We start from the raw sequence: 12,714 nt of genomic DNA, 5'->3' as shown, positions 1-12,714 counted from the left end.
TTTTCCTGCAGGAAACGCAGCACAGCAGCCCATTCAAGTGAATGGGCTACTGTACCTGAGCAAACATGGGCCGCACGGCCCGCAGTGTGGACTGAGTTTAGAGGGAGCTAGTCTGATTTACCTACTTGCAATCCACACTAGGTTTTAATTTGTGAATGTATTATTCATTTCATGTGAGCTGTCAAGAAAAGTCAAGAAAAGAAAGCAAAGTTCTCCCTACGTTTCTGGTGACAGTCACTTGTCCTTGGACAAATATAATACAGTATATTAGCTCCCAGGCAAATGATATGAGGATGAGGGCTTAGCTTCTGGCAAGAATTTTCATATCAGGAATATTCTTTTTAGGCTGCATTATTTGGGAAAAAAGGATGTCTAATGGAGCTGATTATAAAGGTATCACTATGCTTAGTAAATAGGTTTACTTTAGTGACACACAAACCTAGTAAATTAATTAGCTGCTTGTATGACAGTTCTCCTATGCACAGTGGTATGGGGGGGGGGGGGGGGGAATTGTATTTTATATGATCCCCTAATAGTATTTTTATGTATAGTGTTCATATATTTGGTTATACATAGTCACTGAATTTAACAGCGATGTGATCACTATTTTTGTTCCATCGTATAAGTTCTATAAGGTCCACCCTTATTCAGCCATACACTGATTCATTTTCGACCGGTTGATGAAGTGGCTGAAGTTCTTTCCATTGATAGCCTTGGTGGCGGCCTCCCACCCAACATTCTTTGGTTGAAAAATTGAAAAGGCCTGGCAGAAAATTGTGGGATGAAAAGTGGTTCCATCCATTCAGATGCAGCTGCTGTGCAGGTATTGCTGTTGTGGGGCCAGCTGTCATTACAGTAGCCACAGCAAGAGATTTGTCAATGTGTAGCATAGATAGAAGAATATTTACGTCCAGCTTTACATTGCACATACTAAACAAGCAGCTGTTTTTTGTTTTTTTTCTCAGGATGATTTGCGGACAGATGGCAGAGGATGTGAAGACTACAGAGGGATTGAAGTGGAGACTGATGTTGTGTCAAACACTACTGGATCTGCCCGCGTAAAAATTGTAAGAGTCTGCCTCTTCTAGAAACGGGGTCTAGAGTCGGCAAAGGCCGCACTCATATTTCTGTCCTCACATGTTCACTTTAAAGCACAAACAATATAGAAAAATAGTGTCCGTGAGGTGCAGAAGAGGACCACCTATCCTCCCCATAGCCTGGGACTGGCACACTGTTTACCAGCTCTGGAGTTCATTGTTTTCGCTAGACTTGGGGGCATGCACAAAAATGGAAATGGTTCTGAGCAGAATGGCCATTATTCCTTAGGAGACCCTGTCTTCTCTGTCTGCAACACAGCACATGTGCCCCACACTGATGGAAGCTATGAGTACTGATACTAGTAAAACCATGGGCAGGCTGTTTTTTGCGGATATCATGCTATAATTGATATACTTTTTTTTTTTCTTGGATGCAGGGGGTGGGATCAAAATTCAATCTTAGAGTGTTACTGAACCCACAACAGTAAAATCAGTCTGTAAATGCAGTAAAGCATGCTTGTTATACTCGCTGTGCAACTATGGGGTTAATCATCCGCATTGTGTAAACAGGATGTTTGGTCCTGTCTTCTCTGATCCCCACTTCACTTACTGTCCCCAATCTATCTTCAGATAGAACAGAGCCTTGGGGGCAAGCTGGACATGTTCAGTTTTGGTGTGTATAGTTAGAGAGTTTTTTTTTTACAAGAAAAGGTATTTAGAAGTGTATATTTGATAAAATAATTGCATTTCCATGTTCTGTGTACTTTGAGAGACTAGGTATAGTGAATGCAGGGTTCTGGGTTTAGTAACCATTTAAGTAAATGTGCACTTAACCTTAAAAAAAAAGTATGACTAAAGCTTTTTTTTTGGTTATACTTCTGGGTCACAGGAGTGCACTGTCACTTTTTCTCTTATCTACATGTACCTTTTCCATTTAAGAACTGATTGGCTTCTGCTCTGCTTCTTACTCTCACACTCTAGCCATGCTATACATGACTGATACATAATTATAAAAGCTTTTTTTCCAGACTCTTGCAAATGCCTGTAATGAAATACGGATCCTTATTTCATTTTTAGCATTTCTAAGATACAAGACCTTTTATGTGATACCAAAAATTATACAAGACCACAGCAGTATGTTTCTGCAGTACATGAGCATTATCCACATTTAGTGTCTTTAAAATTATGCAAGTACAGAAAATGACCTTTTGATCCTGCCACAAATCCATTGAGCTCCTAACTTCCTTTAGTAAGCTGATTACTCATTGCTGCTGCTATATTGAAATCCCAAGCAGTGTTATTCCCTCTGTCTACTTATACCTTCTGGACTCACTTCTGGAGCACCTCTTTCTTATGTTTAGCGATGAGGAGAAAGGGAAGTGTTCTGTGGTCCAGAAGGGAGGACTGCAGGTGGAAGAGTATTTTCAGCGCAGTGTCAGCTTGTATAGGAGATTGGGGGCCCACTGGATTTCTGACAGGCTCTTCAGATATTTTTCTGCGCTTGCATCATTTTTAAAGAGGCGTTCCAGACTCCCCCTAAGAAAAGTAAACGTCAGCGGCTACAAATACCGTAGCTGCTGACCTTTAATAAAAAGGATCGTAAACAATGTGGTAGTGTGACAAGAGCAACACCACCTAGAAAAAAGAGGTTACTTAAAGATCCACGCGGAGTAATGTAGGTTCAATAATTACAAAGAGTACTTTATTTGATCACATAGATCGTGGGGAGGTTAAGCAAAAGCACGGTGAACATATCAGACCAATAAAATCATTTAAAAGCACTTGGCGTCCTCATTTCTGGGTGATTTTGGCACATAGGGAACCATATAAGGCAATGGGGTATTATCTAGCTATATTCAAGCTAGATAATACCCCATTGCCTTATATGGTTCCCTATGTGCCAAAATCACCCAGAAATGAGGACGCCAAGTGCTTTTAAATGATTTTATTGGTCTGATATGTTCACCGTGCTTTTGCTTAATCTCCCCACGATCTATGTGATCAAATAAAGTACTCTTTATAATTATTGAACCTACATTACTCCGCGTGGATCTTTAAGTAACCTCTTTTTTTCTAGGTGGTGTTGCTCTTGTCACACTACCACATTGTTTACTATGCATTTCCCGGTTTATAAATCCACACTTTTATGATAAGTGAGTCGGAGATAGTACTAGGACACAAACTATTTGTGCCTTTTACAGGTGGCTTTTTTCTGTTCTATTTTTGCGGTTTAATAAAAAGGACACTTACCTGTCCAGGGGTATAGAGCCGTTGTCACTCGGACTAGTTCTTCACTAGCCTCCGGGTTCCTGGCGCCATTATTGAAAATGAGGGAAACCAGAAGTGAAGCCTTTCCTACTGCACGTTCGCGAGTATGCCTTCACGAACTGAGCTGGAAGTGGGAGCGTGTACTTTTCAAAACCAGGTACCCGCTCCCCCCCACCACCACAAAAAGTGCCATGTTATCAACATGTTATGGAGGCTTTACAACCTGGGTGGCTTCATTGTTGGAAAATGTTTCTCTGGCTACTTCAGATCATAAACAAAGTAGACACATAATTCACATGATTTTTTTTCTTTTGTTTCTTGTTTCAGGGTCACACAGATGTATTGGTTGGAGTCAAAGCAGAAATGGCGACACCTAAGTTAGAGCGGCCATGTGAAGGGTTCTTGGAGTTTTTTGTGGACTGGTTAGTAAATGCCCCATTTTATCATCATCTTAAATGTCACGTCAGTTAAACCATGGTAATGTGCATTATTGGTGTATGACTGTTGCAGTTTATTACGGATACAATTGTCTTCTGTTTTAATGCTATTTTAAGATTGAAAGTCTAATTTTCCTTTATGCCCTACTCCAGCCAAAATATTTTTTTTCTTGATGTGTGGAAAATGGTTAGGACCTCTTTCATGATTTATTTGATTTCCTTTTGGGGAAAATGTTCTCTTTCAAGGACCATACTAAAAGTGAAGAGAATCTACCCAATGGACACAGCCTTTAAAAAAAAACAAAAAAACAAGGTTATAAGGCTTTTCCACTATATACAAAAAGAGATTTTATTTTCTGTTTTTCTCCTCCTTGGCAGGAGTTCTTTCACTCCCTTTTCTAGCAACCACAGAAGTGTGAGAAAGTGTCCCCAACTGAGTCAAAAACAATCCAAGGCTATTAGAATTTCCACAGTATCTTAAACTTGAAAATTAAAAACCGTATTGACTTGAGAGTTGTCTCAATGTTAGTTTCCTAGAGCCTCATTGGCTTCTGGATGGAACTGTGGGCTCTTGCTAATTTTTCTGTGCTGTCTTCAATTCAAGAAATACAATCAATGTACTGCAATGCTTAAAGCAAAACTAAACTGACATCTTTGGCTGGTCTTGACTCAGGTTTATTGTCTTTGCTCATCTTCATTTGCCGGCCCAGGATGGTAACACTAAACTGGTTTTAAAAAAAAAAAAAAAAAATTCTATTTAAGGCTCCTTTCACACGGGCGTTCCATCTGTTGACAGATAAAAATTGGACAGCAATACATTCCTGTTGGCAAATGGATGTAAATAGATGTTTTCCGTTCTACATCAGTTTTTCGTTCACCTCCGTGTTTTTGTTTTTTAATGGAACAAGTCTTCATTTTTGTTCTCTTTAAAAAAACAGAAGCGAACAAAAAAATAGATGTAAATGGATGAAAAACTGATACAGTTGTGAACGGAATGAGTCTTAACTAAAGATGGATGTTACCTGATATAAACTGAATCCAATTTTCATAGCAAAAATTTAACTGAATGGATGATGGCCATGTGAAAGGGGTCCAAGTGTGTAATCTTAACTCAAAAAGTACATTCTGTTGCTCCCAGTCTCCTACAAATTCCTTTTTTCTTTTCTTTTTTTTTTTTTACACTTTGATCTGACTACCTGATGTCAGTTTTCCGTGAGCCCACTGTATGTAGGAACATAGCCATGCTCTTTCGCTCATAATGGGCTAGGGACTATGGACGATAGACTATGGGATTTGCAGTGTGTATAGAGCAGAGCACATGATCGCAACTAACGTGCACTGCTCGTTTCAAACAAATGGAAGAGGTGAAAGGAGAGGCTCAGGAGCTCATGGAGGACCTTACAAGGAAGCAGAAAAAAAGTAAGAAACAATTTTTCGAAAAATAAATTACAGGATCTTTCAGTAATGGATGAAACCTAAGACTAAGTGACATCTTTGCACATTATTAGTTTTAAACCCAGTACCCTGCATTCACTATATCTGGTCTCCCACAGTACACAGAACATGGAAATGGAATTATTTTAGTAAATATAAACGGCTAAGTACCTTTTCTCATCAGAAGTATATAGCAGTCTTGTGACTTCTTTCAGTGTCCAGCTGAGCACTAAAGCTTGCAGGAAGAGTTTTCATTCACCTCTGACTGATCCCCGATCTCACCGTAAACTGAGCTTGTAAAGAGTGACTCCTAGAGCTCTTTACTATCAGCAGATGTATCGGGGACAGTACAAGAGGGGGAGGAACAGAGAAGACAGGACCAAATAGCCTTTTTTACACAATGTTGAGGATTACCGCTTAGGTTCTAAAGTGAGTATAACAAAAAAGGCTTTACTGCATATACAGACTGATTTTACTATTGTGAGTTTAATAAAACTTTAAGAATATCTTCATTGCCTTTTGGTAACTAACGTGAATAGTTTCTAAATGACCCTGAGGTGTATATAATCTATGCAGCAAAATTTGGATGAAATTTGTAATTGTAGGTTCATAGTCTCAGCATTCAGTTTTCTATGTCCACCATGTCACTTATTATCAGAGCATGGCCTCTTGTACTGACAATGCTGGAAATAATAAATGCCCTGAACAGATAGTCATTGATGATTTGCTAGATTTGATTAATTTGTGTTTTTGAGGAAAAGAATTACTGTATTGCTGACCTCCCTCCTAAAATTGTAATTCCCTGGCTGTCTATAGAGCTGGTACTTTCAGTCATTGACCTGAACAAGCATGTGTAAGTGTGTAGTATCTACATACTACTTCTAGGTTTGTCACTCCGGAGGCACTTACCTACTTGACCACTGGGAGGTTTCACCCCCTTCACAACCAGGCCAATTTTTGCTATTTAGCACTGCGCTACTTTAACTGGTAATTGCGCAGACATACAAACCTGTAGCCAAATAAAATTTATACCATTTTTTTTTCACACAAATAGAGCTTACTGTTGGGGGTTTTGATCAACGCTGTTTTTTGTTTTTTTTATTATATAAATGAAAACGTATGGAAAACTTTTGAAAAAAATACAATATTTTTTTTTACTTTCTACTATAAAACCTATCCATTAAAAATTTAAATTTCTTCAGAAATTATAAATATAATATATTAATAGTAAAAAGGTCAGGTCTGAGCATGTAGGCCCTTTACAAAATAATCTAGAGTGGGTGACTGGGGACAAAGAGAAGGTAAATTTATTAAATACCTTCTTCAGCTCTGTGTATACAAAGGAGCATGGAGGAGCTCTTGTCCATAATGGGCATGGTATTGACACAGCTCCAGATTATCCACATTGGCTCACAACTGCTATATTCCAGAAATATTTGACAGAATAAAGGTGAATAAAGCACCTGGACCGGATGGCATACACCCACGGGTCCTGAAAGAATTGCTCTCTGTCATTTTCAAAGCCATTGTTTCTCATTTTTAGGGACTCTTTAATAACTGGCATAGTACCACTGGATTGGCGTAAGGCCAATGTGGTGCCAATATTTAAAAAGGGGTCAAAGTCTTTACCAAGTGATTATAGACCTGTTAGCTTAACTTCTATAGTTGGGAAGATACTGGAGAGCTTAATAAAACACCACTTAGATGAGTTCTTGCTGGAAAAAAATATTTTAAGCAACAGACAGAATGGATTCATGGAAGACAGAAGTTGTCAAACAAATCTGATTTCTTTTTATGAGGAGGTGAGCAAAATCTTGGACAGAGGGGTGGCGGTGGACGTGGTATACTTGGATTTTACAAAAGTGTTTGACACAGTTCCCCACACACGGCTAATGTGTAAGGTAAAGTGTACAGGTTTGGAAAAATCTGTATGCAAATGGATAGAAAACGGGCTTAACTATCGTATTCAGAGAGTTGTGGTTAATGATTCATACTCTGACTTGTTAGTGGTTCAGTGTTGGGACCCTTACTTTTTAATATGTGTATAAACGATTTAGGGTCTTGTAGTAGAAATCCCATTTCAGTCTTTGCAGATGACCCCAAGCTTTGCAGATGAATAACGTCCTTACAGGATGTCTCCAACTTACAAGCTGACCTCAATGCACTGTTAAATTGGGCAACCAAGTGGCAAATGACTTTTAATGTTGATAAATGTAAGGTTATGCACTTGAGGGCTAAGAATATGCATGCATCATAAATACTGGCGGGGGGGGGGGGGGGTATAACTGGGGGAATCAATGGTGGAGAAGGATCTGGGAGTTCTGGTAGATCACAAGCTTAATAATGGTATGCAATGCCAAGCTGCAGTTTCTAAGTGTATATTATTTGGTTTGTGTTAGCAGGCAGGTAGGTTTTTTTGTTTTTTTTTGCCTTTATCTTTCAGGTATATCATACCCTATGTGATAAAAAAAAAAAAGTCTTCCTTACCAAGCTGTGACGAAAAAACACTTTTTTTTCAAAATTTTTTGACTTTTTTCATTTATATAGCAAAAAAAAATAAAAATCCCAGAGGTTAATAAATAACACCAAAATAAAGTTTTATCTGTCTCAAAAAAATGCTAAAAAATTCATATGGGTACAGTGTTGCATGACCACGCAATTGTCATTCAAAGTGTGACAGTGCTGAAAGCTGAAAATTGGCCTGGACAGGAAGGGGGTAAAAGTGTTCAGACTTGAAGTGGTTAAGGACTTCTCTTTAGTCCAGTAAAATGTAGTATCTGTGGTGATTTTTACTATATATCTATCTCAGAAAAGCAATTGCCATATACTGCTGTTCATATCTAAACAGAAATTGCAATGACTTGAGAATGTGTAAGTGGGTCACAGCAGGAACTCATTGAGTGTTTTCAACTGGGATTTAGAACTTTCTTTTTGTGCTCATGTGTCAGATTACTGAGTGTCTTACTTTATTAAACTATCTGCATACTGTACATTCAGGCTGTGATCATCAATCCAAATTAAACCAGCTCTATGATTCAGGTCATAACGCTGATTGAAAGTTTTGAAGCTTCTTGCTGGTTGTGTGCCACTGCTCACTGTAATTTTTATTTAATATAAAATCCCTTGCATGTTATTAATTACACATTGGAATAAGCCATCCACTGTTTCTCATGCCAATCCATTCAGTAACTCCCTAAAATAACTAAAATCTAATAAACTATTACAATAGCAAACTGTTTTTAAAAGAAAAAAAACAAAGTGATGGATCGTGGTCTTCACAACTCAATGTCTGGGAGAGGAGACCAAATTAATGTTTTGCGAACATCTGGTACTGTAATGACAGCCAGAGGTATTTGGACAAAAACACTGAGCACTTTCTAAAAGATTACTGCTTACAACATCAAAGGTAGAAAGTCACATGTGGCACACAAGCTCATAAAACATAAAATCATGTAAATCAACATGGTTACAAAATAATTGATAACTTAGGACAGTGTTTTTCAACCTTTGCTCAGTTAAGACAACCTTTAAAATTGGCAACCTTTAAAATCGTGCACAATCTCGAGACACCCATCCTAAAATGTAAAAAAAATAAACTAATAGTTTTACATGTTGCAGCAACACCCACACACATAGAACTCCAAAGTTAGAGGTAATTTATTCCTCCAAAGTAAATATACCTTTGCACACTGGTACTGACTAGTATTCCAATGTTTCCTTTCTCCCTCAGTTTCTCTCAATCAGCTAATGAGACCCTAGTGCTGAGGGGCAGAAGAGGAGCAAACAAGGATGCTGTGCTGGTGTCCAGTGTCCTCCTTTTTGATCAGTGGCGTCATTGGTTGTTAGGTCGCCAGCAGCTAGAAGGTTGTAAAGCAGCACAATGAAAATCTGAGGCTTTCTGTAACTAAAAGGCAGGCTTCATCCATCCACTAGCTTGTATACAATTTTAGGCAATTTTTGGGAATGTTGCCAAGGCACTCTGGTTAAAGGCTGACTTAGGGCTCAGAAGCTCTCTGCTAAAAGACAATCCATTCAAATATGCTATGGGGCCACTTTCTGATATATCATGTAGGAACAGAACTTAGAAAAGTGTGAAATAATAAAAACATGCCTGATGAAGGGGTCCTGCGAGAGGTCACATGCCTGATGAAGGGGTCCTGCGAGACTCCGAAACGTTGCCTTGCTGTAACTTTGTGATCGTTTATTAAAACATTTTGGACCCATATTGGTGATCCTTGGTGTGCTGGTGACATTCTCCCTTGCTGATTCTGTTCGGTTCCAGCCGACGGTCGCTGCAGCACCCACTTATATACACACAGCCATTTTTAATGCAGGAACGTTTGGATTGTACACTTGCATAATAAAAACATATTCACATTGAATGCATATGTGTATTTGTAGTGATTGCATTAATATATGCTTTGCCTGTTAGTTTTCCAGACAGAAAGACAGTAGTCATGCTTGTACCCTGTATTTGTGTCAACACTATTGACATAAGTTTTTAAAAAAATATTTGTTCTTTGGTTGGCTAACTTTAGAATTGATCTCGTTGTATAGCTCTCTCTGATGGGATTGTTGCTTTTTTAGTTCGGCAAACGCAACTCCAGAGTTTGAAGGTCGTGGGGGAGACGAGCTTGGCACAGAAATTGCAAATACGCTGTACAAGATATTTGATAACAAGAGCAGTATTGACCTTGAATCCCTTTGCATTTTGCCAAGAGAGCACTGCTGGGCCCTTTATATTGATGTTCTGGTAAGTGACAGACAACACAGTTAATCACTTTTCCTAAAATGAAAGGGAATGTATAGAGGGTTGGTACACATATTGATGTTCTGGTAAGTGACAGACGACACAATTAATAACTTTTCCTGCAATGAAAGAGAATTTATAGTGGGCTGGTACAACTTTTCTTTATTTTACGTGGGCCTACCAAATGTTTCAAAATAGTTTTTTTTTTTTTTCTGAGCATATAAAGATAATCGGGGCAGTTCAAAAAAGCATTTGTGGCACTTGTCTAGCATTATGGCAACAATAGCAAGTCCTTTGCCAAATGCATGAAAGTCATGCAACATTTTATTACCCCTTTCTGAGGCATAGGGCAAAGTTGGGTAGTTCTTGTGTGGGACACATTTACACTCTGATGCTGTAGCTGCAACAAATTCCTTAAGAAATGGTGTTATATTGGTGATCAGAAAAGTGCAGGTACATACTCCTTTTGTAATGGAGTAAATTGTGCTGCACTTGTGTAAAGTGTAATTCTGCAACAGACTCTCATATACACGTTACTGACAGTTACATGAATCTGACTCAAGTCGAGCCATTTTGTTGCACAGATGAGAGACAGATTTTTAATTGGTGTCTACCATATCCTCTATATTTCAGGGATAGTGTCTTTTTTTTCTAGACAACTAATGCCAGTTTAGGCTGCTTTTGACATTTTTCATTATTCCCTGCTTCCTGTTGGAAAACCTTTCCATTTAACAGAGTTTAACCCCTTGGCGCCAGCGTATCCCAGCCCTTTAAGGGTTTCAAAAGCTGGGAGGCAGGGCAGGATTTTAGGGTCATGTGACCGCCGTGATTTGCTGTCATTGCAGTCACATGATCGGGAAAGGTTCCGATCGAAAGACCTTTCTGTGAGTACTGGACGTGTGTGCTGGGAGCACGCAGGGCGCACGCTCTCAGCACATATGTTTTCTTAATTGCACGGAAATGTGCGGCCGCTCGGCATCAAGGCCCAGATGTGCGGCCTGCACGAAGAGGTTAAAGTATATGTAAACCCTCACCATATAAAGCATCCTATTCAGATTAAAACAGAAATGAAAGGCAAACATTTTGTGTACAGTTGTATAAACATTATAAATACACTTCTTTTTTTTTTTCCTGTTTTTTATAAGCGATCACATACCCTCTAAGCTCCTTCTGCAGCTGAGAACAGAGAGTTGGGGGAGGACAAACAGCAGCACACTGAACTTGCCAGTAAATGGCTGTGCAGGGGGGTCTCAGAACAAGTCTGATCATTGGAGGAGAGCAGGTTGAATTCCCGGCACAGCTAGAGAACTAACCACACTTTGCTCTAATGCCTTGTGTGGTCAGTTTTTAATAAGAGTGACACCATGGATTTCACACAAAGGAAGCAATACAAAGAGAACAGGATACTTTTTCATACAAGTACATGGTACAGCAGACACAAATCAGGAATATAAAATTTTGGGTTTACATACTCCTTTAAATAGCTCAAATTGAAACGTACACACGTTAATCAGAGCAGTAACTCCTTCCCCTTTCTTTCTCTATTCATGATTCCCCAAGGTTTCAGTGAGAGACCGCATTGAATGAAAGGGAACTGCTGTGGTCTGTTTAGAAAACCCAAAGTACTCTGAAAATCATTTGCCATGTATTCAATGTTTGTAAAATAAAAGCGACCACATCCTGCACCAGTTTCATCAGACTTTATCCTCAATTAAACATCCATAGTGCTCTCCATTTTTGTTTTATTTTGATCAAACAAGATTAAAAACACTCACATCAGCTCAGAACATGTGACAGCAAAAAACAATTCTTTTTCATATACTAATCCTCCCACTAGTGTCCTGTCCTGTGCTTGTTTGCCTTTTACTAAAGAGTAGCTCAACCCTTAGTCAGACTATATAGATTGCATCCCTAGTGAAGCAGCTCTTCAAGGGAAATTTGTTGGATAAACAGACATTCTAAATTTGCCTGTTTGGTTCTACAGTACTCAGACCACCTGTTGCGTACAAGTTTATCTCTTGTATACATATGCAACGCCTCTTTTATTCGATCATTTAGATTTTTTTGCGGTGTATGTCCCAGTATACAGCTGAATCTCAGTAATCATACTTAGTTCTTGGAAATTTCATTGTTTGTTCATAAAAGACTTGATTTAGGCTATTGGTAGTTATAATCACACAAGCATTCTAAATGGCCACCTGACTAATTGTTCATTGTGTGTTCTTTTGATGAAGATTAAAGCTTTGGCTAGGTCACAGAAAACAAGTGATAAATTAGCTGTTTTTCATCATGAATTTGCCGCCAACTCTGTTCCATGTAGAAATAATATTTAATAGCAACATTTACATGCTGCTCAGAATTAAAAATGATCCTCCCAGTTTTTACAACTTTTACTGGATGTGTATTGTATTTCTAGTAATACTGGGGATTTTTTTTCTTTTGTTTTTGTTTTTTTCCCTTGTGATGCAGGTTTTACAATGTGGCGGAAACCTTTTTGATACAATGTCTGTTGGTGTGAAGGCAGCATTATTTAATACAAGGTAAGAGAGAACATTTGTAACAATTACCTTTTGGTTTTTCTTACTGCTTAATTAACTTGATTTAGCAGAGACCAGCCACATTTCAATCCATGTATAGGCACTGTGGTTGTGCGGAAGTCGATCAGATGCTTTGACTTTTGTACAACCGCCCTGTCGGATTTCCCCCACTCGACCAGTGCTGCAGGCTAATGGCTGTAACTTGCATCAATGCATTCTGGTGATGAGGAAGTCTTCCTGCTGCCAGAAAA

General features: G+C 38.7%; 1 protein-coding gene across 1 annotated transcript in view; it reads left to right on the top strand.

Annotated features, from left to right (window-relative positions):
• EXOSC7 (exosome component 7) overlaps nucleotides 1-12,714 on the top strand; it is a 38,640-nt gene that overhangs the window by 6,176 nt on the left and 19,750 nt on the right. The window contains exons 2-5 of the mRNA XM_089687489.1: nucleotides 966-1,067; nucleotides 3,633-3,727; nucleotides 9,764-9,929; nucleotides 12,396-12,466. Coding sequence (XP_089543615.1) covers nucleotides 966-1,067; nucleotides 3,633-3,727; nucleotides 9,764-9,929; nucleotides 12,396-12,466 — 434 coding nt within the window. The remainder of the gene's footprint in view (nucleotides 1-965; nucleotides 1,068-3,632; nucleotides 3,728-9,763; nucleotides 9,930-12,395; nucleotides 12,467-12,714) is intronic.

The sequence above is a fragment of the Staurois parvus genome, unplaced genomic scaffold, assembly GCF_062004578.1.
Source record: "Staurois parvus isolate SC_StPar_1 unplaced genomic scaffold, SC_StPar_1.0 ptg000020l, whole genome shotgun sequence".
Lineage (NCBI taxonomy): Eukaryota > Metazoa > Chordata > Amphibia > Anura > Ranidae > Staurois > Staurois parvus.
Note: the sequence above shows the minus strand (reverse complement) of the source record. Positions and strands in the feature narration are given on the sequence as shown.